Source organism: Rosa rugosa, chromosome 1, assembly GCF_958449725.1.
Source record: "Rosa rugosa chromosome 1, drRosRugo1.1, whole genome shotgun sequence".
NCBI classification, from domain to species: Eukaryota; Viridiplantae; Streptophyta; class Magnoliopsida; order Rosales; family Rosaceae; genus Rosa; species Rosa rugosa.
The window spans coordinates 72,727,379-72,751,911 of record NC_084820.1 but is presented as its reverse complement, the minus strand read 5'-3'; the positions used below and the strand labels follow the sequence as shown (position 1 = coordinate 72,751,911).

At 39.6% G+C, this 24,533-nt stretch overlaps 4 protein-coding genes and 1 pseudogene across 6 annotated transcripts; 1 reads left to right on the top strand and 4 right to left on the bottom strand.

Annotated features, from left to right (window-relative positions):
- The first annotated feature begins 252 nt into the window (after positions 1-252).
- LOC133726814 (sialyltransferase-like protein 1) lies at positions 253-3,699 on the top strand. Its single transcript, XM_062154442.1, has 11 exons — positions 253-528; positions 615-688; positions 765-851; positions 964-1,041; positions 1,124-1,215; positions 1,318-1,519; positions 1,706-1,796; positions 2,197-2,255; positions 2,370-2,518; positions 2,754-2,835; positions 2,942-3,699. The coding sequence occupies exons 1-11, from the start codon at positions 366-368 to the stop codon at positions 3,326-3,328; spliced, it is 1,464 nt and encodes a 487-aa protein (XP_062010426.1). The 5' UTR covers positions 253-365; the 3' UTR covers positions 3,329-3,699.
- Positions 3,700-4,090: 391 nt separating this feature from the next.
- LOC133726813 (aspartokinase 2, chloroplastic-like) lies at positions 4,091-8,501 on the bottom strand. 2 transcript variants are annotated; one of them, XM_062154440.1, is made up of 14 exons: positions 8,263-8,501; positions 7,616-8,077; positions 7,437-7,519; positions 7,306-7,346; positions 7,025-7,179; positions 6,477-6,626; positions 6,296-6,391; positions 6,104-6,220; positions 5,710-5,829; positions 5,526-5,618; positions 5,322-5,444; positions 5,006-5,122; positions 4,775-4,837; positions 4,091-4,545 (listed from the first exon to the last, which is right to left on the bottom strand). In XM_062154440.1, the coding sequence occupies exons 2-14, from the start codon at positions 8,033-8,035 to the stop codon at positions 4,414-4,416; spliced, it is 1,710 nt and encodes a 569-aa protein (XP_062010424.1). In that variant the 5' UTR covers positions 8,036-8,077; positions 8,263-8,501; the 3' UTR covers positions 4,091-4,413. The 2 variants fall into 2 exon arrangements, with proteins under 2 accessions (XP_062010424.1, XP_062010425.1); XM_062154441.1 differs by having other exon boundaries at positions 5,328-5,444.
- A 417-nt stretch (positions 8,502-8,918) lies between these two features.
- LOC133727561 (5S ribosomal RNA) lies at positions 8,919-9,040 on the bottom strand (annotated as a pseudogene).
- A 2,754-nt stretch (positions 9,041-11,794) lies between these two features.
- Positions 11,795-14,664, bottom strand: LOC133707587 (transcription factor ICE1-like). Of its 2 annotated transcripts, none has more exons than XM_062133204.1 (5): positions 14,590-14,664; positions 13,402-14,470; positions 12,980-13,210; positions 12,437-12,607; positions 11,795-12,222 (listed from the first exon to the last, which is right to left on the bottom strand). In XM_062133204.1, the coding sequence occupies exons 2-5, from the start codon at positions 14,401-14,403 to the stop codon at positions 12,142-12,144; spliced, it is 1,485 nt and encodes a 494-aa protein (XP_061989188.1). In that variant the 5' UTR covers positions 14,404-14,470; positions 14,590-14,664; the 3' UTR covers positions 11,795-12,141. The 2 variants fall into 2 exon arrangements, with proteins under 2 accessions (XP_061989188.1, XP_061989189.1); XM_062133205.1 differs by having other exon boundaries at positions 13,402-14,420; positions 14,590-14,659.
- A 7,156-nt stretch (positions 14,665-21,820) lies between these two features.
- On the bottom strand, positions 21,821-24,364 carry LOC133726810 (zerumbone synthase-like). Its single transcript, XM_062154437.1, has 3 exons — positions 23,801-24,364; positions 23,559-23,681; positions 21,821-22,720 (listed from the first exon to the last, which is right to left on the bottom strand). Exons 1-3 carry the CDS (start codon positions 23,824-23,826, stop codon positions 21,913-21,915), a joined length of 957 nt encoding a protein of 318 aa, XP_062010421.1. The 5' UTR covers positions 23,827-24,364; the 3' UTR covers positions 21,821-21,912.
- Positions 24,365-24,533: the final 169 nt, after the last annotated feature.

The window sequence follows — 24,533 nt, the reverse complement described above, 5'->3', positions numbered from 1 at the left end:
TTAGTCTTGTAACTTTTTTATTGACGAACGGGAGATGAAACGATATACGGATAAATATAAGTAATTAGATGGGACTGCTTATGTTGACCTTTATATAGAAGACAGTATTTTGCATGATATGTAAGGCTACATTTGCATAACTTTATTTTCAACTAAAAGAAAAAAGAAAAAAGAAAAATAAAATGAAAATTTGTCTATTGGGTTTCGCGGAGGAGGTTTGTATAGTAGAGAGTAAAGAATCATTTAATTTGTTGCTTGTCTGATAATTCAACAGGGGGCATGGTTTGGCTTTGTCACTCTATTGGGTGCAATACAAATACAAAAGAGAAGGCTTGAATGAATCGCAGTGAGGAGTGCGTGAGACAATGAGAGGTCAGAAGGGAGGGTTGAATAGCAGCAGCAGCAGGCGACCCAGCACCGTTCTGTACCTGGTTTTCGCTGCCGCATTCTTCTCTCTCCTCGTCTTCGCCATCCAGACCTCTTTCTTCGCTCAATCTGATTCCTCTTCCTCTTCCTCTTCCGCTTCAGGTACACGAATTTTCTTCAAATCACTTATCACTAATCAGGTATTTGCTTCTAATCATTCATTCTCGATCACTAATCGCTTTGTGCAGTTAAGTTAGATCTCAATACTCAGCAAGATATTCGCACTTTATCCCAATTTCAGTCCACTGTGCAGCAATGCGTGGTTAGTTCCCCTATTGGATCTGATCTCTCCTCTCTCTTGTTTTTTTCTGGTCCATAATTATTCAACTTTAATGTAGGCAAACAGAGGGCTTGGTCTTACTGCAGATGTTGTTGACCACTGCAATCTGATTCTCAAGTATCCACAAGGAACTAACAGCACCTGGGTTCGTTTACTCTTACATACCCCTGCCATAATTTTACTTTACTTGTACTTGTACTTGTTTTGTTAAATTAGCCTCTGATTGCTAACTGGTGTTGTCCATCCCTCTATTGCAGTACAATGCGCAGTTTAAAGTTTTTGAACCATTACAGTACAAGTTCAATGTTTGTGAGGCACTCTTATTGTGGGAGCAGGTCTCTATTTTCTCTACTCTAGTTTACCTTAATTTGTTAGCCAATTACTTGTAAATTGCTGATGCTTTTGGTGGCTATGCAGTACCGTAACATGACTACAGTATTGACAAGGGAGTATCTAGATGTTCGCCCTAAAGGATGGGAAGACTACGCACCACAAAGGATAGCGCAATTGTAGGACCCCTCTTTACTCGCTATGTGTCATTTCTGTCATCATCAGATCATCGAACCATTCATCAAATCTCAAGTCCATATGTTTATCATTGATGATTGTAGGGGAACCAAAAATTGCTACAATAAGACAATTTGTGAGGAACACCTTAATTTGATACTGCCGGCAAAGCCACCTTTCCATCCTCGCCAATTCCGTACATGTGCAGTTGTTGGAAATTCAGGAGATCTTTTGAAAACAGAGTTTGGAAAAGAAATTGATGCCCATGATGCTGTAATAAGAGACAATGAGGCTCCTGTTAATGAGGTAAACTAGCATCGTGTAGCTCTTTTCATGTCAGTCATTCAAAGATGAAATAATATTTTATTTGTTTCTCTTAAGCTACCCTCTTTATTCTACTTGATGTATGGTAATTAACTTTTTGTTATGTATAAACGATTTCGAGAAAGGCAAATACTTGATAAAATCACTCACTTAGTCTTTCATGTGTAGAAATATGCCAAGTATGTTGGTCTCAAGAGGAATTTTCGCCTTGTTGTGAGGGGTGCTGCTCGTAACATGGTTGCCATTCTAAATGGGTCTGGTATGTTTCTATTACGCATTGGTTTTCACAACATGAGAGGTGCATCTGTCATTCAATTTGCCATGAGGGGTCACAAGCTTCACTGGTACTTTAGCTTTTGGAGGCGTTAGGCATTGTCATAAACTTAGAAGTTGTGACCATCCAATTTTTGCAAGAAAAAACATAAACCTTTTAGATGGAAAACTTGGATATGATAGCCTGCACTTGACTGATATTGTCAACCATTGTTTTCAAACGCTAAGATTTTGATGATTTACTGAGAGAAGATGTGTGTTGAAAGTCAGTTTGACAGTTTCAAGACATAACAGCAGAGTTGTATAAGATAAACCCTAAAATGTTTTGTATCTTTTCAAGTTTATTCAAGTGTGTTCTCACATTTGCGACTTCCTTTCCTCTGCAGATGATGAGGTACTCATAATCAAGAGTGTTACACATAAAGACTTCAATGCAATGATCAAGGTGAAGATCATATCTAAGAAGGGCAATAATTTTATTCTCTCTTCGTAGAAGTTAACTTAACACACTCCTACTTGGAACGCCCAATAACATTTTTTTTATCCTATTTTACTGCAGAGTATTCCAAATCCAGTGTATCTTTTTCAAGGTATTGTGCTCCGCAGAGGTGCCAAAGGAACTGGAATGAAATCCATAGAACTAGCACTATCTATGTGTGACATTGTTGACATGTATGGTTTCACTGTTGATCCTGGCTATACTGAATGGTATGTTTGATTCTTATTTCATATATTGCTATTTATGGTATTTATCATTAGCAGTGAGCCTGTTGATAAGGAAAAAAAGTTTTAGTCATAAAAGAAAAAAATTCTGTCTGTTGTGCTTCTGATTGCCATCCATTCTGGTTATATGAATAGCCCTTTGATACATATCATCATTGTCAACTCAAATTTTATACCTTACATCTTTTCAAGCTAACAAGTTCTTATAACTTCTTTGTAGGACACGTTACTTCTCTACACCTAGGAAAGGGCACAATCCACTTCAAGGAAGGGCATACTACCAGCTCCTAGAGTGCCTTGGTGTAAGTATATGGACTTCTCTTCTTTCGGAGATTGTATGGAAAATAGAGGTACATGCCTGAAATTTTATCCGGTCATGATTCAACCTTTAGCTGTTGTATATGTCAGGTCATCAGAATTCATTCTCCAATGAGATCTAAGAGGAAGCAAGGCTGGTCAGATATACCTAGTCGAGAAATGATAGGCAGAGCTCATGCAGCAGCCTTGCGTTTAAAGAGGGGTCAAGATGGTGATTTGGGACAGTTTGGTAGTTGTAAGGTGTCGGGTAATGTGGACCCTGACAAAATTGGGCCTGTCTCAGGATCTGCAGACATGAGTGATGTAAGAAAGTCTTCAAATTACAGTAAGTGGGAAGTCTTACCCTTTGAGAGTCTGAGGAAGGAAGCGCAGGACCACTATAATCAAATGGAAGGTGTGTCTCTATACAAAATGGATGGCAACAAGTTAGATGATCTAGTATGTGTGAGGCATTCCTCAAAATCAGCTGTCTACTGAGCACTATTTTTAGTTGATTCTTTTTGGTCTCCTCAGACTCGTTGGTTGATAGCCAGCCAACCAAACCGTGCATCCCCAGTTTCCCAGTTCTTGTGGAATTCTCAGTGAGGTAATGTTCCTTTGCAGATTCTTATTTATCATTCTACTGAATGTGCGATAATCAGGGCTGTGGCATGGGAGGATTCTCAACTATCATACCCAATGGGGATATCACCACTAATTGCACTGGTTGAACTTCTCGGAAGAGATTTTTGGAAATATACACATGCTTGTAATGTACGTTGGAAAATTAATGTTTGTAGTTGATATACTTTCAGCACATATCTGGAACTGAATTGTAGATGTTGAAACTTGCAGTTAGATTTCATTGATGCTTGTGGTTTTTTTTTTTTTTTTTTTTTTGAACAAATGATGCTTGTGGTTTTAGTTTGTTCAAAATAAGGCCTCATTTTAATGATTTTATAACACACAAGGTCGCTTGGACGATTTGGGTTTAGTTTTGTTGGCACAAGCACGCAATTTAATCACAATATTACAGAACTATCATCATTACAAGGTTGTACTACTATTGAAGTTATTTTTATTTGAAGGCCTTTTGTCGGACAAATTTTTCGTCGGCACACTTTTTCCAGTAACAAATTCGCGCTAAAACCAAAATGCAGAGGGAGAGACCCACTTTTTACTTTTTGCCACTAAATTTTTGCCCGCGATTTAGATGTAATGTATTGGACCGTCGGTTATCATCAGGTGTATCTTTTAGTATTCTGAATAAGAGATCTATTCTCTACGTATATAAATTAATAAATATAGATTACATTAGATGCCCTTCTAATCTGACAGACTGGAGGAGCAGAGATGTCCCCAACCCCAAGAATGGTAAAACTGATGAATTCAAGTAGAAAATTATATGTCATGCAAGCTACATATAAGCAACTACAACAATCATTAATTGAATCTCCATTGGTGTTGAGACAGACGTTCATGGATTCACATTCTACCTCGGTGAAATTACGCCCAAAGAATGCCTGGTGGAGATCAACAACCATTAAATCACTAGATCTCCATTACTGTCCCTCCGATAATGTTTACGCAGAGGTGGCAGAGCCATTCGTGGATTCACATTCTACCTCCGTAAAATTACCCTCAAAGAATGTCTGGTGGAGAGCTCTAACACACTGTTCTGCTTCATTGTCGTTTACAACCAAAGAGATATTAACCTGCCCAGTTGTAAAACAGATGCAATGAGTACATAATGATCAAATTCATAAACACTTCCTAAGAAGCTATATGAAAGCACCCTATGCATTCATGAATCATGCCTAACACATGAGAATTGGGAGCAAAGAGTATAAGACATGTAAAAGGGCATAAGATTTGGCCGATTTTTTTCCCCACCACTGAATTGAAAAGACACAGAATGACTATAATAGTGTAATTAGGGGAGACCTTGGATGCACCCTGAGAGATCATCTGAACGTTGACTCCAATTGTTCGAAGAACCCGAAATGCCTGCCACATAAAATGCACCAAAACATGAATACCAAATTCAAATACAGATATAGCTGATAAAGTTACTTAACCACTTGTTTGACCACTTGAACAACACTTGCAATCAACCAGAGAAGAAAAGAAAATAGGGAATGCTTTCTAAGTACTTGGCAGAACACAGTACAGCACCTTCTCTAATATTAGTGAAGATTTCTGCACATTTCCAATGAGAGATATTATTGATCGGTGCTGAAGAAGATTGACAACAGCAATTTTCTCCAGTTCTTCCACAACATGGTCAAGTTCCTGCCAAGGAAGATGAAATATTTAATGAGATTTTATTTAAGAATTTCAATATCCAGCATATACAGGAGTGACTGCCATATTTCCCTTGCATGTACTGAACGAGTACATATAAAGATTTAATTATGAAATCGTAAATGCATGTAGACAGGAAACTTCAAGAAAGCATAACAAGCAGAGAACATGGAGCAGGGTATCATACGCTTGCCTGCTGAATAAGCTCTCTGCTCCAAAGTTTTGATGGGTCCAATGTCAAAGAAATACTGACTTCACTGGTAGCAACGACATCCACCGATATCCCCAAATCTTCAAAAGTTGTAAATACCTGCATGGGAAATAGAATAGATATAAGGTACTGAACTACTGAGAGAAAAAATCAACAGAAACAGGTATTTTGCTTGCTAACCTTAGCAAGAAAACCATATTGACCAAGCATGCGAGTGCTAACAATATCCAACATGGTCACATTCCTTTTCAATACGATGCTGGTCAGTACAGCCTGCAGTTAAAACATAGAAAAATAAATACAGTCTGGACCCTGGAGCATATATACAAAAATGGAGTTCAGTTTTCCATGTTCTGTTACAAACCTTGCTCATATCTCTTGCATGAGTGATGACGGTACCTGGAGCTTTGGGGTTGTAAGAATTTTTAACCCTCACAGGAATATCACCTTCTCTAGCTGGTCTCATAGACTGTGGATGCAAGACCTGCAAGAAGAATAGGAAAAATTCAAAACATGTTTTTGTTTCATGAAGAATGTATTCCTTAACAGACCTACAAATAATTGGAGCTTGTTGACTATGAAGTATCTCAAGTCACCAGAACAGAAAACTAAAGTATTTAAGACTTCTATGGAATGGAAAAAATAATTCATATGGCTCCCAGTTTATGGACTAACCATGATCACTTGATGGACCGCAAATAATGGAATATTTGAATGAAACGCACAAAAGGAAATATCAGAATCATTGTTATCGATACCTGGGCACCAAAATAAGCAAGTTCAGCAGCCTCGTCAAATGTCAAATAAGGTACAGGTTCTGCACGTGGGTATATGTTAGGATCACATGTCAAAACACCATCAACATCCTTCCACACCTGTAAGGAATTGACAAATAGATTACATTTTGTTACTTGAAACGAAACGAACTTAAGCATCAGAAATTCCGGCACCTGTATTTCCCGCAACCCAAGTGCTTTACCAATGGTTGTAGCTGTCAAATCACTACCACCTCTACCCAGCGTGGTCACTGCACATGATCTCCACCCCTGCAACCAGAAAAATTAAGGGTGGCGCTAACAACTAGAGCCATTTTAGGAAGGAAATACATGGAAACTTAGCCAGAAGAGATACCTTCCCCAAGAAGCCAGTGACAATTGGAATAGCGGGATCACATGTCCAATCACCATGTAACCTCTTTGCAACAGCCGGATAAGTAGCCTCTAAAATGTCAGCATTTGTGAAGTCATCTGTTGTTATAATACCCATTTCAAAGGCATCATACTGCCAAAAACAAACAAAAAACAAAAAACAGTTATAATTTGTGCTATCATCAAGAATGGTGCTAACAAGCAACAATTAGGAGTTCCTCTAAAGTTACAGTAGGAAAGTTGTGACTTGTGAGCAATAGCCACCACTATGTAAATTATATCTCATTAACTAGCTATGGTTTTGACACCATAAAGAGACTTTTGAGTCTATTATAACAAGCTTAAGATGTTTAACAAAAGTAAGAACAGCCGAAATTATTAGTCCATTTGTCAAAGAGCACCAAATATGTGTGCATATGGTAGGATTGCAATTCAATATAGGACTTACTCAGCTCATATATTAGCTACAAGAGAATAAAAGATGGCAATCACATTGAAACATACAAAGTAAACGAGCAGCAATGTACGTACCTGGCGCGCTTTCACACCAATCTTATTCAAATAAGCTGCAAATAGCCTTGTGGACATGCACTCCCCAAATGAAACCAAATAATCTTTTGTCCGTGGAGTCATCTCTTTCATCATAGCGATTCCCTTAAGAAGTTGTTCCAGCTCCTCCAGGTGTGCTGCAAAACATTTTTCAAAGAAGATAGCCAGAGATATCAGAAAGGTTAACAACCCATTACTGATAGCAAGATCATACTTTTCAATCTAAAAAAACAATGAGCTGTAAATGGGGTGAAGAGACTCACGTGAAATGATAGAGCCATCCACTCCAAGCTCTTCCACAGTCCTAAATAGATTAGGAAGTCGCAGCGTCAAAACAAATTTAAAACTCACGTCAATATTTTTATAGTAAAGATAAAACTTTCAGTGGTATAACCTGAAATGCAATTCTTTGACAAAGCTCAACTCGTCAATAGTAGATACATTGGTAACACCGCAACTGACAGCCTTTTCTCCTGCCTACTCAAAGAGAAACGGATCGGAATTGAGCGTAAGTTGTTTGTTACCGGTAAAAAAATGAAGGGATAAAAAGTTGTGTGTGTAGCAAGTAGCAACCAGTAAAAGTTTGTTGGTCGTCTTTCCCATGGCAGATAGAACAATGACAGGCCTCTCTTGCGGGAAGCTGAGTATAAGATGAGCAACCTCCCTCATTCTCTCGGCGGAGGCCACTGAAGATCCACCAAACTTCATGACACACGTCAATTGTTTGTCATTTTCGGCAACACCTTGGTTGCCTTGATCTTTCTTGTCAAGAACATCTACAATTCCTCCCTCGCAACTGACTCGCAAAACTCTACTACTCCTACTCGTACTCGAAGAAGAAACATTTCTTCCACTTGGACAATAAAACCCACAACTGGAAGCCACGGAATTGGCAAAACGGAGCCGCTGAGGCTGAGACCATAATGCTAAAGCTCTCTCTGATGATGATCCAGGGCTCAGAGTTTTAAGCCCACAAAAATGCAAGGCGGCCATCTAAACTTTGTTAATTCGACAAATGATGCTTTAATGCTCGATCTGCAAAATGGATCCAAAGCAAACCAGCTAGATTGAATCATTCCATTTCTCAACCATTCTAAGAAACTAAGAAAAGACAAGCAGCTGTGTTTCCAAATGATTTCAAGGCAAGGGTAGTTATTCGACACTGTACAGCATTCACAAACGAACACAAGAATGAATAACAAGAAATAAAAAAAAGGCACCTTGAGATCGATGGAAGGAAATGCCTTGAGAGCGCTTTAGTCCTATGGTGTTCCTTGAGAGAGAGAGAGAGAGAGAGAGAGCGAGGCAGAGGCAGAGGCAGATGCTCTGGTTGGTTTAGATTTAGACCGGCGCCAAACTCTCAAGGAAACGAAGGGAGTGAGTCTTTAACAAAATCGTGGCTGGCGGCGCGTCTCTATGTACCATATAAACTGGTCTTTGAAATGCTCAACGTGTTTTTTCTTTTTGGGCTATATTATATTAGTTCGTTTTTGTGCTCTCTCTCTATTTTTACCAGAAGGAAGAAACCGACAGCTAGATCAAACGGTCCAAGATTGGGTGTGGACGGTGGAGATAGCTTAGCTTTGTTGCCCACTGGGGACGCCGCTGCCAGAAAATGTGAGATGCTGTGTGCCGTGGAGTTCAATTTTTGACCAACATCTATCTATAACCAGTGGAGAGTTGAATCAAACGTGGACCCACCCGCTATATGTCTCCCTGGGCGCGCTCCGCGTAGACGCACATCGAATCCAATTAATGGCTCGCTCCCTTCAATTTCTATTGGACTTGGATGCCCAACATATGATGTTTCCTCCCATTTTCCTGACGCAACGTCTACTGATAATCTTTTGTTTTTTTTTTGTAGAATGAGAAAAGTGGGGTGCAACCCGATGACTTTTCAGCACATCACTCATCTTAGTACTACTGTTCTCACCAAAACAAGCTTAACTTCGGAGTTCTGATGGGATCCGGTGTATTATTGCTGGTATGATCGCACCCAACTTCAACTAATAATCTGATATGCATAATTAGGACTGGCATTTTCAGCCGAGACAAACCAACCAACCGAGTCTGAGCCGAATCGAAAAAGTTGGTAGCCGACCATGTCGGTAACCGAAAGTTTGGTAAGGTAGTACCGAACCGAGAGAGATATATTGGTACGGTATTAGTACTGAATTTTAGACATATACGATATACCGTACCAAACCGTATATTGTATATATTATTTATTTATTTAAATATATTTTATATATATCTATTTGAACCGTTGATTATTATTAGTTTTATTTCATATTAAATTATAACCGTTCGATTTTAAATTTTCCAAACCCTAAGGGGGGTTAGATCGAGCCCTCTCTCAGACCCGAACCCTCTTCGCCTCAGCGCCTCTCGACCTCTCCTTCAGCCCTTTGAAGTGATGATGTTCTAACTATCCAAGAATCGAACCCAGAGATAAGAGATTCATGTCCTAGTGTCATTCGATTTTTGTTTCAATTTTAGCTAGAAGCGCATGGATTCATTCGATTCATGTTCTAAATTGAGTAATCTCTAAGACTCTAATGCTTTTGTTACTTTGCATCTTGCTGCCGTGGATCTCAAGTGGAATGGGTCTCTGTTGCCATTAATCTCAAGTGGTATCTATGAGTTATTAACCTGTGATTTGTTGATCTTTCTCTACCAATATGTTCTAGGTTTTCATGGTTTCCCTTATGTGCTTGCACGAACAGGAGGACCAAGGACTGAGTTTGAGTGTTTGAGACTTTGAGGGAGATGAAGGCAAAGTCACTGCACAATTGAAGGTATAATTCATTAATTCGTTTTATGCATAATTGATAATTCTTTGTAGATTTGATTTGCAGCAATTGTGGTAGGTTTGATTTATGAGTAATAGATACATCTCATCTTGAGAATAAGGTAGAATTAGTAACAGCCTGGACTGATACCTCTTCGAAATAATGTCAAATGAATTATGAATTAGTAATTTTGAGTAATGTCAGTACTCACTATCTATATGTGATGGCTGTAGGTAGAATTAAGACTAAAGAAAATATAGTCATGTACCTATGAATTGTTATGCTCTTCGTAAATTTTAAGTCTGTTTTTCTTATTGGGCTTTTTAGGCGTTGTTCAAATCTCAGAAATTCAAGTAATCATCTAATCAAGGCCGGCTTAGACCTGGAGCAACGTATCATTTAATTCATTTCTGTGAAGTGTGAACTATGAGTGTTTGAATTAGAAATTGTATGAGCTATGAAGTGATGATGAGATGAACTGAAGTTGATGTATTGCTTTATTTGCTCATGGTTGTACTGAAGTGATGATGAGATGAAGATGAACTAAAGTTTGTATTGCTTTATTTGCTGATGGTTGAACTGAAATGATGATGAGATGAAGTGTTGAACTTCACTTCTTTTTCATTTGTAGATTTGCTTATGATTGGGCCTTTAAATTCATATGATTATTGCAGTTTTTCATTTGCTGGACAGGTTTGGCCATTTGGGCTTTTACAATTGCAGTTGGGCCGGGGCTGAAAGTTGGCCCAATCTTAAGTCGGTTGGAAGCAGTGGCGGAACCACATGGAAGGCTGTCTGGGCTGCAGCCTAGACAGAATTTTGGTCCAAAAACTCTCAAGTATATGTATATTTCCCTACAATCCATACTAGCCCCCCAAAAAGAAAATTATATGCAGCTACTCGACTAACTCGAGCCCTCGTGTCCGCGAGTCCTCGTCTCCTTGACGGCAGTGCGGCACCAGTTGGAGACGAGCTCGATGATCTGGTCATCTTTGATCGATGGACTCCCCGATGACTGCCTTGACCTTCTGCTAAACAAGCAGAAACTAGCGAGAAAGAAGATAAATGACAAAGACAAAAACACCGAGCTACTTACTCTGGTTGATTTTGAGGATTAACTGCACCGTTAAGATCCATCTCCTATCAATCTGTCTATGATTTCTCCTTCTCTTTTCCGATACCCGCTGTTTGTTTGTTCAAATATGACACTTTGCCCTCGTCTATATATAGGAAATATAAACCTCTAGTGGCTAAAATGAGAGTAAAACAAGTTTGCAGAGTACTACTATTAACGTACGTGTCTAGCTTAGCTTAGGATGGTTCCAACTTTCAAGTCGTGCTGTTGATGTCAAGTTTCCTTTGCTCTGCACTTACATTTTTTTAAGTACTCTGCAATAGTGTACTTCTAATTAGCCTAGACGACTTTTGTATCCTGGATCCGCCACTGGTTGGAAGCCGAACCAACCGGCTATCTCGGTATACTGACTTTTTAGCCGGTAATTAGTAGCCCATTTTGTGTATTAACAATGTTCGGTTCGGTAGGTGGTATTGGGCTTCAAAGTCCGGTACCGAACCGAACCAGCCCTATGCATAATTTTGATTTCCTTCCTGAAATGAATAGTGCCTATGTGCTCTGGTACTACTATAGCTTTAGTTGATTTGATTGGACACCAAGCACAAAACACCAACTTTATCTTTGATAATATGACTTGTGTTTATGTCTCTCTCATCTCGCCCAACAGTACCGCACAAGAAAAGAGTGTACAGCAATTGCGCCTCTATCTTTTGATTATCTCAAACAATTGCAAAATCTGGAATATTACTTCCCTCAATCTCCCCCTTTTACTTTAGGTTTTTGGCACTAATGGCATAATGCGAAAGAATCAACAGCATACTTCACTTGCCATGAATAAATGAGACCCCAGATATCGAAGAGTAGAGACAAGACAGACAAGTAAAACAAAGAAATCACATGCAATGGTGATTTGGTGATTAGTCTAATCATATATCACTCAAGCAACACAATTTAACAGCAATTGAGGAGAAAATTTTAAAGTTGCTGACCACGTAGAACTTAGCAGTTTGCCTAATTCATTAATTATAAAATATACACTTCCACTGCTACACTGTCTGCGCTGAGAGTCTCTTCGAATGGGAATGACAAGCGATTGCATGCATTTACAAACTAGTTTAGACTTGAGAGGGCGAGAGACAAGCCACTGTTCTGTCAGTGCTCCATCACTCCAATTTTTAATTACTGATCGAGGCTGCAATTTTGAACTACGTACTTCATCGAATTGAGTTGAGTTACATCATACCATCAAATCCAGCTGATTTCAAGAGTACCGCTCTAATTTGCTCAGGCAAGAAATGGCTTTCCCTGGATTGCTGATTAACATAAAAGATAATCAAATTAATTATTAAGCTCAAAGTAACTAGAGTACTAGACACTATAACATGAAACATGGGCCATCAATTTCAGGATTGCAGTAGAAAACTTTGATAAAAAAAAACAGAACACTCACATAACATTATAATAATCCTAATTCGCATGTCAATTCATTCTTCAAACTGTTGCTGTCAGATAAACAAACATACATACCTCAGCTTGGAACACATCCAGAGCAAATCCATTAAAGCAGCTGATCACAGCCTGCTGGATGTCTAACCCAAGGTTGTCCAAGGCTCTCATAGTAGAGAGCAACAGACCTGGTCTGCGTGGAGATAACATGCGGATGTTAAGAGCTCGTCCTTCCCTTATCTGAACATCCACCTGCACCATGACCATACAGCAGCCCAAAAATTACAGGTTAAGCCAACTCCTCAATCATACATTACGTATTTAACCTCTACACAAATTTGTTTAATTTGAATGAGGTTGAGATTGTACGTGCATTTAGATGCCTATGTAGTATTTTGCTTGCATTGACACTTACAGTAGCTAGTGTATATATATAAATGGTTCACAGGAGAAAGTAAGGGAACTAAACAGAACATAAGATCGAACTAATAGGGTTAAGACAAGAAAGGGAGGAATGGCCCAACAGAATGTTGTGTTCGTCTGAGCAAAGAAGAGAGGAACTATGACAGGGCAGTTGTAAATGTCCAGGCGTAAAACAATTGAATGAGGTGAATAAAGTTTTACCTTTGCAGCAGGTTGTTGGCTTTTAGGGGTTGGCAAGGAGCTAGGACGGAGCTCCTCCTTGATACGGCCGGGATAGGTGAGTGAATTTGGTGTCAATGGGTTAAAATTTGTTGAAGGTTGCAACGAAGAGCCAGGTGCATCTGATTCCAGCTCCTTATGGAGGTCATCAATCCTTCCCAGAAGCTCTCTCAAATAGTCAATTGCATCCCCAAGTATGGACGCTCTATCCATCTGTAAACAGAAGAGAATAATCAGATGAACAAAACGATACAATTAAATTCACATACTTGCAGTACGCACGTACTTGTCAAAATGAAGATGCAAGAAACACAGGACAAATAGATCAATTAACTCAAGTGAATCAGATGCATGAATTTCAAGCTTTAATGGAAAAGCAAAGGTCAGTAATTAAAAGTTGTTACCTTGCTTATCTTGGGTACTACAGACCTAAGCATGTAGAGCCTGTCGTTGAGCTTCTTCCTCCGGCGCCTTTCGGCCATGAGATTTTTGGCCGGTAAACCCGTCTTCTTCCCCTTGAAATCTCCATCAGTGACACTACTATTGGCATTAGAATAGCCTCCACCAGCGGCATTATTCACATTCCCCTCCTCCTCCTCCTCCTCCGCTTGACCATCAGAATCATAAAAATTCAAACTAGACATATCGTCTTCCATTTCGCTCTCATTATGTCTCCTCTTCCTTTTCTCCTCCAAACCCAAGCCGGAGTAACTGGGCCCCGAAATCTCCAAGTTGCCCAATATATCGCAGCCGCTGCTGCCAGTGGAGTTCTGGCGAAGTGCAGCTCGCTTCTGATACAGAGTGGGCTGTGCACCACCCATGGAACAAGGGAAACTCATATCCTCAGCCCTGTTCAGTAACAGAGCACTCCCGGAGCTTTCGAAGCCGGCGGTGTTGCCGGATACTGGAAGCAGCTGATTCGAGGGGAACTCGGTGCCGGAACTGAGTGCAGGAGTAGCAGCCACCTGGGAGTGAGGATTAAGAGCTGCCAAGTTCATCAAAGCTTCATTTTGCTGCTGAAGCTGGGTCAAGAGCTCACTTTCGCCAACCAAATTGAAATTGTTATCGAATGGATTAGAGTTAGGGAGAGTAGAGAAGCAGGATTTGGAGTTGGGATTGGGATTTGAATTTGAATTTAAAAGAGTAAATGCCCTGGACGGAGAGCAAGAAGCGGAGGTGTCCATTTGAAAGGGGTTGGAAGAGAAGCAGTTAATGTTGTCTTGGTTGAGGACGACGTTGTTGTTGTTGTTCATGTACCAGTCACCTTCTAACATGGCTTTGAAGCTGGCCAAGGTCAGGTCTTTGGGCTCTGTTTCATTGTTGTTATGGGGGTTGCTGGTCCAAGAAGAAACTGCGTCTTCTCCCTCTCTGTTCATCCAAACGGCGCCGCTGGACATGGGCAGCATGATGACGTCTCTCTTGTCTGGAATGGAGGAAAAGGAAGAAAGGTTCAGGGTTCAGTTACCGAGAAAACTGGGAAAAAGGGAGAAAAATCAGCTCAGACCATTGTATTTCGTTAGGGAAATCGAAAATGAATGAAGCAAGGTAACTAAATTCGAAGTTATAGAACGTTGTGTTTCACTGTTTTGTACCCGAATCCGGAAGGTGAATAGAGACCGCTCTGTTCTTATCTATGACTTCGCTGCTGCTCTGCTTGTTGCCTTGGCTACTACTAAATTTTGTTCTTTTGCTCAAGTATTTTGTACCCTTTTATAGGTCAATTAAAACACAATTAAACTTGTATACCAAAAATAAAATCTTGTGAATTTCAAAATATCAATCTTCCCTGTTCAATTGTTTTTATATTTTTTTCCAATTCAAGACGACCATTAATCGTTGCGTGAAACACGTTAAAATACATCAAATACTACAAGAATCGAGATGTATATGCATCTTAACGGTAGAATGTAAAATTGAATATGAGTCAAAAATATGTAAATTTGGAAATTATATTAGTGAATTAGACCTATTAATTCGTTTAGAATTTTAAGTAATTGTTGTCTTTGTTAGTCGTTCTCGTATTAACTTTTTTCTATTAGTGTACCGTCAGTTACATTTTTCATCGTTGAATTCACATGAAATCCACAAGGGATAAAACTATAATAAAATGTGTTTTTATATGACATTGTCAAATGTAATCGTAAAAATCTACATCCCACCGGCCAATTGAATACAATTTGTGTAAATCATGAATATATATAATCTAGGGCGTGATGAAAAAAGTCAAGTTCTTTACTACTTTGATTTTCTAGGGCCACACATAGAATTTGGCTGTGTGTAAGCCATAAGTAGAGATGAAAGAAAGACTACTTATGGCTTAGACACCGTTAAATCATTTTAAATTACTCTTAACTTTTAATGAGATAATTAATCAACAACAATAAACACGAGATGAAGTTTCACCACGAGTAATGTTATTTTCTATGACTATACGAATACAACTAAACACAAGTTCTTTTATCCGGGCTCTTATTCATAATAGTAACTAGCTCGATCTCACTCTCTTTCTACACTACCTTTTGAAATTTTATAGTTTAAATGATGGCTAAACACAAGTAGTACGTTATATGATTAGCTAGGTAGTGTGCCAAAACTATCCAAATACGTGTTTTTTGTTGTTGTTGAGAAAAGGCCAGTGCAACTGCTTATAAGTATTGACCATTAATGAAACCAAAGAATAAACATAGTGCCTACACCCCAAATTACAATAAGTATTAAGAGAACCACCCGATATAATAACAAGAGTCTCAATTAAGAATATGTATTCTATCAATTAGTAAATAGTGCTCTACATGCTACTCCATTCGCTTTACAATCGTGGTGACATAGCGGAAAGATAATGCTCACTTAAAGCCATAGTACAATAATATTAGCTTTCCCACTATGTTGCCACTGGAAATCTAACCTAACGACACTATGATTCATCCTGCCACCAGGAGGTTGCGACCATTTAACAAAGTATGGAAATCGCCACCTAACTAGGTCAGACAAAGCACGCAAAGTGTGCAGATTTGGACAACGCCCACATCTCCTTCTTGAGAACAATAAATAAGTTACAACTAAAAGAAAAAAGTAGCTGAAAGCTAAAAACATAGCTGCCTAGATTAGACCCAAGATCCGTCCAAGATTGTGAGAAGGTCACGCCAGGCCCATGAACGTTCTTACCTCAACTCTACCGTCGCACCACCACCCACACCAGGCCACTTCCGCCCTAGAGCCCTCCCCATCGTCGCAGCACCACCGTCGAACCTAAACCACCTACCTAAACTGAGCCGACTACCCCAGTTAGCCAGAGACCAGACCAGAACGATCTTCAGGTCCCAGGCTGCAATCAATTGATCCACTCAAAGTAGATCGGTCTCCCCACCTGCAATCAACCCATATCAGATTGATCTCCGATCTCAGCCTCACCTCAACAATTCCTTTGTCCATACCTCAAGCTCCCGCACTGCTAAGCGGTGTGGTCTGACCCTTCACACCAGTCCTCCTTTAACGATCATTTCCTCCACCAATGATCCTGCCACCTTCGATCCCGAAAACGCTTCAGCCCAGCCACACAACCTCCTTTCCCCATCCTTAACACATATTTCAGACCCAAAGTGCCACCAAAGACCAACAGAGTAGCAAAGAGAGGATCTGACAATCACGTCCCATCCGACGACGACGTCGCTAAGATGTGTCACCGGATGGAGAAGAAAATTAGGCTGGGGCTACAAGCGCGTGGAGGCGCGTTTTTTTTTTCTTTTTCTCTTAGGGTTACAAATTGCATGTTCTTCACTGTTCAAATCAGTTTATCTTACAAAGATTTGAATGAAAATATTTAGGTTTTATAATTGTATTGGGATGGAAAGAATAATTAAACACATACAGAGAAAAATCAACCAATTATTTTTATCACGAGCATGAGATATTATTCCTCGGACCGGTTGGTAGTGAGGGAGCTTCTTCCAAATACAAACCCTAATGAACGAGAGGAGAGCTGTTGAGATGGAGAGGTATATGGAGCTTGAATATTCATTTGCCATTTGCGCGCATACTTGGATCAAATTAATTAAAGCAAGACTAGTCCAGGTGGGACAAGTTAATTTGGAATGAAATTTCGAAGCCCAGGTTTCTCGTGATTCCTTTAATTTGATTCATTCACCGCACCTACTTCCCAATCGCATGCATGCACTTCTAAATTACTCGTGTATTTCCATTTCGTTTTCCAGTTGCTTGATCAGATCGAAGTATTGTTCACCCATTGATCGATAAAGAATTCGAGATGAACTCGTGATATATGATAGACCACTGATAGTATAAAAGTTTGCTTCGATCTGCTCCAGTTATTCTTTCAGTCCGAGTCCCCTCTCACTCGGGACAAGAAAATTAAGACTTGTGTGTCGACCTGGTCTCGTGACACTGCTGACTAATTAACCGATTGATGGAGAGAGAGAGGTAATCCACGTCTGGATCAGAATCCATCATATATGATGGTTTGTAATCCTCCGTTGGTTCGTTTAATCTCTAGTGTTGTTAAATTGGAAGTTTGCCCGACATGCATGCTTGTGAATTAGAGTACCGGGCTAGTGCGCGCCAGCCATGGAGGCTAGGCTATTATTGACTGACTGACTCACCATGTGAAGAGAACTAGCTAATTTCATATACACTGGCTAGCAGAGAGCCAGGCCTAGCTAGGGCTAAGCAGCTGACGGGCCCGCGCATTCAATTCATAAATTGACAACTCCCCTATCTTCATTCTCAGCCATCGAACTTTAAAACCCTAGCTTCACCGCTGCCTTCTATATATGTTTCTACTCTTGCTCACACCATTTCGATCCGGCGGCAAATGGCCGGTGAATATATAGTGTATCACTTAATTGGTGATCCATACATGTCTCTCTGTCCATACATGTCTCTCTGTCTCCTATTTCAGATGTCTATTTTCTTCGATCTTTTTTTTTTTTATGGGTCAACAGTACTTTGTGCCAGTTGAATGTACACATATTGAGAAAGCTCCTTAAGAGATTAGTCATGCTTGTTCCTTTAATTTCTAGTTCTTTTGTTGATCACTTGATTGTCTTTGTTGTTGATTGGAGTCATCTTTTATGTGAATTGTCAGATGATACATATTAGGCGTTAACTTTTTAGCTCCATACTAAAAAATATACAAACTTTTAATATTTTAAAGGTTTCCATGATGTTGATACATATTAGGCGTTAACTTTTTAGCTCCATACTAAAAAATATACAAACTTTTAATATTTTAAAGGTTCCCATGATGTTCTTGGCACTCACGTGAAAAAACCTTAAACATGAAAGTAAAATTTTCACAAACGCTAGTGTGCTATAGTTAAGCCTATAAAATCAGCCTAAGGCCGATGGGCATGCCCAAGCCCAGCCATTTTCTTTTAGCTAAGGGCTGGTTCTGTCTAAGCTAATGGGCGGGCTTAGCCCAACCCATTTTACATAGGGTAGGGTTTAGGCTTCACTTTTGAAGCCCTAAGCCTGCCCAGGCCCTGCCCATTATAGTAAAGTATAGGCCAGCTCAGCCTATTTAGAAAAAGTACAAAAGGAATATCATTTTTGATATAAATTAATTATTTAGAGCATCTTAAATAAGTATGTTAAATGTATCATAATTTCATTCGAACTACAAATAGTAAATTTAAATGTGATTTTCTTTATCAATCCATACATATTATTATTATTAATTTTTTATTTTAGAGGTGGATTTTTTTTTTTTTGAATAAAATAAAACTTATATTGATTCTCAACGATGGTTACAATCGTTTATAGGGGCATCCTGAACATTCACATGAGCATAAATTGACCTACTAAGGTTATATTGAAAATCTAAGGCAGAACAGACCATATTTCGTTGGAATGGTTGTTCGATTACAAAGTTGAAGCTCACTTTATGGAAATAATAAAACAAAGCAACTACAAAGTGATGTAGATTATCCTCATCCATTAAAAACAGGCTATGCTGCTCGCCAATGCTCGCAATTGAGGTGCTTACAGTATAGTAGCCCAAGTAAGACTCCTTGAAGTCATTGAGAATTTTCTCCATCAATCTGCAGGGAAAGAAAAGTAAACTAAAAACTAATGGAAAACTTGGCTTATATGCGACATCAATCGAGCGCAGGATAACAGCATTCTCCTTATTTAAAATACTGGACATTAGGTAAGGCCTCCAGAAGTCTAGAAAGCCCATACCCTCAGCCATTCCACCCGGGTCCCAAACCCATTAGCTTGAGAAAAAAGAATGGGCCCATGACTGCACCCAAGAGTCCACACCCATTACCGTGGGCCTCTCAACCTCTATGGGCACCCAAAGCCCAGCACTACATCTCTTCGTTGGCCCGCCGGTGCCACCATCGTGTACCAAAACCGGGAGCCAACCCCGACTTGTTGCGGCACCTCTCCACCTCACCGCCATCCTTCGCAGCCAAGTCCGGGCAGCGACTGCACCACCGTGCACTACCGCAGCCAGCATCACGCCGCCAACTTCCAAGGTCGAGGAAAACCAGAATATCCCGGTCAGCACCATCAATGTCGATTTTCAACTCAATCAAACTATTTTTAATAGAAGTTAATATTATTTCACAAATCACTAACCGAATACAGGGAGGGTGACGGACGGGCTTTATTGGCCCGAACTTTATTGGCTGATGGGTAGAGCCTGGGCTTTCACATATTTATGAAAGGGCCGGCCTGCCCATTTAACACTTAGGATTACAACAACCCAAGACCGTGTAATACTTGGACCATCATATCAGTAACGTGTCGGCTAAATATAACTCTTAAATACTTGGACCATCATATCATAGAACTGGGTCAGCCTAATCCTGCCCATTTTACTGGCCTAGCTATAGCAACTTTTTTTTGGCACAAATTGGTCCAAACTTCAAGGCGGTTTGAAAGCAAAATTTCACGAAAACATGAGATTTCTATGGCTCATGTAAGCCATATTTAAGAATTAAGAGTTGTTTGAAATCCATTAATAAATGGGACGCCTTTTTGCAATGAGACTTTGCACTCAGTCTTCCTAAACCACCTCATCTTCTGTTTTGTAAAAATAAGAAGGAAGTAAATTACAGAATTACAGTAAGGATGAGATTATGGCCTTCATGTCGTTCACAACAGCAAAGTACAATTATACATTTCGATCAGAGAGCGAGGAAGGTCATGCATAAAGGCATATGCATGGCGCGGGATATAAAGAACATTGAGCTAGCTAGCTTGGCTGCAGCAACTTCTATTCCTTTCCTTCACTTACCAATACTATTCTCACGAATCACGATCGAGGATGAGAAACATAGACGCATATGCCCTAAACACCGGTCGACCCACGAACGTCTTTGTTGCTTCTTCATGGAGCTCCTGGACGATGACATAGTCTCGCCTTCACTGTTGGTCTGCAGTAAAATGTCTCTTAACTTCCAGTCGTTGGCAGAAGACCTCTTAGTCGTAGAGGTCGATGATGGCAAAGCAAGACTGCTCCCATCATCTTCTTGAAATAACTCACGTAGCTTCAACCTCTTAGAGGGAGCCGTTCCAGTAGTGGACTTGCTCTTCTCCTCCATAGCCTCGAGATGTCGTTGACTAATTTCGTCTAACAGAAGGTCACGGTTGAAGACGGGAAAGACCGGGCCGAAGAAGAACTTGTCACCCCACTGTGGAAGAGAAACGAATGTGAAGTCATCGTCTCCAGCATGATCCTCAGACTCTCTCTCCAGTGATGTGAGGTTGTCGAATTCTCCGAAGACTTTGACGGCGATGTCTGCTAGTTTGTCTGAGCAGCAGTAGCTGTTGAAGCTAGGGCAAACTAATCCCGGTTCAAATCCTTCTTTTTGCATTTTTGAGGCCTGATGATCTTCCATTTCTTGCTCGGCGGACTTTGATTCTACCAATAACTCTAGGTTATCAAATTCTCGGAAGACTTTGGCGGCCAAGTCTCCTAGTTGGTCTGAGCAGACGCTCTTGAAGCTAGGGCAAACAGGTGCTGCTTCAATATCTTCTTTGGGCATTCTGAAGTCTTTGTATCTATAGTTCCTTGATCTCTTAATTAGAGAGAACGATGTCCCCAGGGTATTGAATAATTTCCAGAGGTATTGTTCTTCTCTCAAAGCATGTTGTATATATATATATATGAAAATATGCACCCACAAGGAAAATGAATTTCCATAATAAATTTATGATACAGGCAATCTTCTGTAATCAGAAAATCTAATTAATCAATGACTTTTTCTAATCAGAAAATCTAGTCAATAAATTCTTTCTTAGTTCTAAAAGATATCAGTTTGATGCTCCAGAGAATTTCGGCGGGAGTTGTGACTTGCAGATGCAACATAATTTTGCATATGTTTTATACCTTAGAAGAAACAACACAGAGTGAGAAAGAAAAGAAAATAATAGAATTTACCATACTGATGATACATATATGTTCTGTATTAATATTCATCTTTACGCTCCCTCCCTCTGTTTCTTTCTAAATTTTACATATCCTAAGAAAATATTAGAATTTTGTGAATTGATAATTGGCAATAGCAACCTTAGTTGCTAACATATTTAAAATATTTCTTTTTTGTGGAGAGAATGCATCTAATGCTTAATTGAAAGTTGAAAATATAATATTGAAGCTTACAAATTGAGCGATTTGTGTCCCATGAATTGAGCATTAATTTTACTTGGCTTGGGGTCGAGCCTTGTTATTATTTCCTCACATATGGACTATTTTTCAACTAATAATATAGGTACCCTAATTGTAAGATAACTAATTATAATGAAAATATATGTAAATTCTCAAAAAAAAAAAATATATATATATATATATATATGTACGCGCACACAGTCGTTATTATATTATCATTCAAAATTCAAATAGCTTAGCACAGCCTAGTGATCCATCAAAATATATAACACACATGTTATTACACAAGTACTTGATCAGGATGAGGAAAGCTAAGAGTTTTAAAGCAGGTGAAGCCTCCATCGACGACTAGATTATGACCTGTTACATACTTTGCTTCATCAGAGGCCAAATAGAGCGCTGCCTTGGCTACATCTACTGCCTCCGCCTTTGCACCCTTAAGTTCTCCCACACCATTCACTATCTCTATAATCTGCTCCTCCCTTGCCCCTGGATAAAACCGACTTATCTCCCTAACCACAAGAGGCGTTGGAATTGGAGCCGGTGAAATGCAATTGATTCGAACCCCACTTCGGCACAGCTCGCTTGCCACAGACTTCACTATGCCTGGTATTGTAAACTTCGAAATCGAGTAAGGATGCGGCCCAAGCCCACCCAGGAGCCCAGTAATGCTAGATGTGCACAGTATGGACCCCGAGCCCAATGGGATCATCACTCGGGCCGCATGCTTTATCCCGGCAATTGTTCCCCTCACGTTGATCCGCATGACACGGTCAAACTCATCGAGATCGAGGTCGGCAATGCTGGGTGGGATTGTCGGCCCGGTTATTCCAGCATTGTTGTACATTATGTCAAGCTTTCCGTACCTTTCCACGGTGGTTTCTACAGCTTCTGCTACTTGTGACTCAACAGCAACGTCGCATTCCACAAAGTGGGCTGTTGAGCCCAGCTCTTCGGCTACTTGTTGGCCCATCTCACAATCAGTATCTGCAATCATGACATGAGCCCCATTTTCGATGAATTCGTGGGCCGCTGCCTTCCCGAGCCCACTTGCGGACCCTGTTATTAAGGCTACCTTACCTTCCAGCCTTTACAATTGAAGAGGAAATATCGGGTAGATTGATTAGATTCATTGTATTTATTTGATAGATCAGGTCTAATGTTTCATTATTAATACTATATATCGGCCCCAAAAAATCCTTCGCTGATATAGATAATAACATTAATAATTATAGGTTTTAATCTTATATCCTAGATCTAAAGATCGTTGTCAACGAATTGATCACTGCAGATTAATTAAAGAATCACAATCTAATTGACCTCCTTTAATTACCAAACTAAATACTGACTAGAGTATAAATTGATTGCCAGAATGAATGAGATCTAATCATGTGATTTGCAAATTAAGGCTGCATGGGATCTAGAAAAAAAAAACATGGATTCCTTCCTATAAAATTGATCATGATGATGATGATGATGACTCAGTTGACAAAAAAATTAATATTGGAAATATTAGAACAATATAATGAGTTTTTGCAAACATTTTAGCAGTTATTAGTAGTTTAAGTAGATGTTATGAATAGGTCAGTATCCCACTGTTTCTAAATGGAGTTATGAACAGAACGAGAAGGCTACATATCGAAAGAACCAAAAACCAGAGAATAATAGAGGAACATGGATGACATGCAAAGAAGCAGAAATGGCAAACGATATGACGTCAGTTGTAACAGTGGATGGGGGTAGCCGGGTGGCAGAGTTTCATTAATAAGAGAGAATGAGAGATCCATGAATCGATATATCTGAAGATTTTTGAGGGAATCGATCTGTAGCTATATATCTAAACTAAAGACACCATATATATATGATGGAGATAGTGCGTATTGTCGATCGCAATTAGCTAGGAGCTGATCGGCGATTTGATATTACCTTCCATTTCCACTACGGCCAGCGGTTGAATAAGGTCTCGTTCGCTTACAGAGAACATGATTGCAGCTGATGTTGCCGTAGTAGTACTTGAGCCCTCTAGCTGCTCCAGCTGCCTCTTTGAATCTGATTGATGGAGGGGAAAGAAAAACAAAACAAGTAAACAAAAAACGACCTACGATGCTTTCAAAACATTACCTAGCTAGCTAGCAATTGCAATTCAAAGAGGCCATCCATTGAAATACCTGCTGATGGCAAATGATCTGAGCATATCGACGGCCAAAAGATCGATCTCAATTCTCAAATTCTGTGGCACGCAGATATATAGTTTGCCAGTCAGTAGTATTTATTGATCGATGAATTGAAGAGGAAGCGCTAGAAAACGCTTATTGCAGTTGTACAAGAGACTAGACACGCATTTTCATGCAAGCTACAGAAAAAGAGAGGGTGATGATCGAGATGAGAAAGAAGGAGCCATTGAGCCAATCCAAGTTGAACATGGTTTATAACTTTATAGCATTTCTGTCGACCTGTCCTATTTATTGATCCTTAATTATACAAAACAGAAAGATATATATATACAACTCAACTCCTCAGTAATATTTTAAAAATCTTCACTATCTACTGCAAAACTAATTAAGCTTTCCTAAAGCCAGCCAGCGATGCATCCCATTTTCATCTCACCAAACAGGAAAAGCAGGAAGATTAGGACTTGGAATAAAAAGCAGCACTGGAACTACGGTTCCCAATCCCAAATGTGGTTGCTGGTCTTAGCTAGGGTCTTAATTAGGTAGGTAACTAAACCTAACAAAAAGCATGAATAAAAATAACAAGGACGGCAACAGCCAACATGGAAATGCATATATAATTTGGATGATTAATTATAAAGTCTAACAAGATTGTCATCTTATTGACATTGTGGAGACAAGCAACAGACAACTCAATGAGCCTACAAAGCTCAATTGCCGGACTATGATG

Excerpts from the sequence above, each read along its gene's own strand:
- LOC133726810 (XM_062154437.1), bottom strand. The coding sequence starts at position 23,826 with ATGCTCAGATCATTTGCCATCAGCAG. Across the intron at positions 23,682-23,800 it reads AGATCATTTGCCATCAGCAG|ATTCAAAGAGGCAGCTGGAG; the intron begins GTATTTCAATGG and ends TCCATCAATCAG. Across the intron at positions 22,721-23,558 it reads GGCCGTAGTGGAAATGGAAG|GCTGGAAGGTAAGGTAGCCT; the intron begins GTAATATCAAAT and ends TCAATTGTAAAG.
- LOC133726813 (XM_062154440.1), bottom strand. The coding sequence starts at position 8,035 with ATGGCCGCCTTGCATTTTTGTGGGCTTAAAACTCTGAGCCCTGGATCA. Across the intron at positions 7,180-7,305 it reads GGATGGCTCTATCATTTCAC|CACACCTGGAGGAGCTGGAA; the intron begins GTGAGTCTCTTC and ends AATGTTTTGCAG. Across the intron at positions 5,445-5,525 it reads AATATGGTTTTCTTGCTAAG|GTATTTACAACTTTTGAAGA; the intron begins GTTAGCAAGCAA and ends TTTCCCATGCAG.
- LOC133726814 (XM_062154442.1), top strand. The coding sequence starts at position 366 with ATGAGAGGTCAGAAGGGAGGGTTGAATAGCAGCAGCAGCAGGCGACCC. Across the intron at positions 1,216-1,317 it reads CCACAAAGGATAGCGCAATT|GGGAACCAAAAATTGCTACA; the intron begins GTAGGACCCCTC and ends TGATGATTGTAG. Across the intron at positions 2,519-2,753 it reads GATCCTGGCTATACTGAATG|GACACGTTACTTCTCTACAC; the intron begins GTATGTTTGATT and ends ACTTCTTTGTAG.
- LOC133707587 (XM_062133204.1), bottom strand. The coding sequence starts at position 14,403 with ATGCTGCCCATGTCCAGCGGCGCCGTTTGGATGAACAGAGAGGGAGAA. Across the intron at positions 13,211-13,401 it reads TAGTACCCAAGATAAGCAAG|ATGGATAGAGCGTCCATACT; the intron begins GTAACAACTTTT and ends TTCTGTTTACAG. Across the intron at positions 12,608-12,979 it reads GCCAACAACCTGCTGCAAAG|GTGGATGTTCAGATAAGGGA; the intron begins GTAAAACTTTAT and ends GTCATGGTGCAG.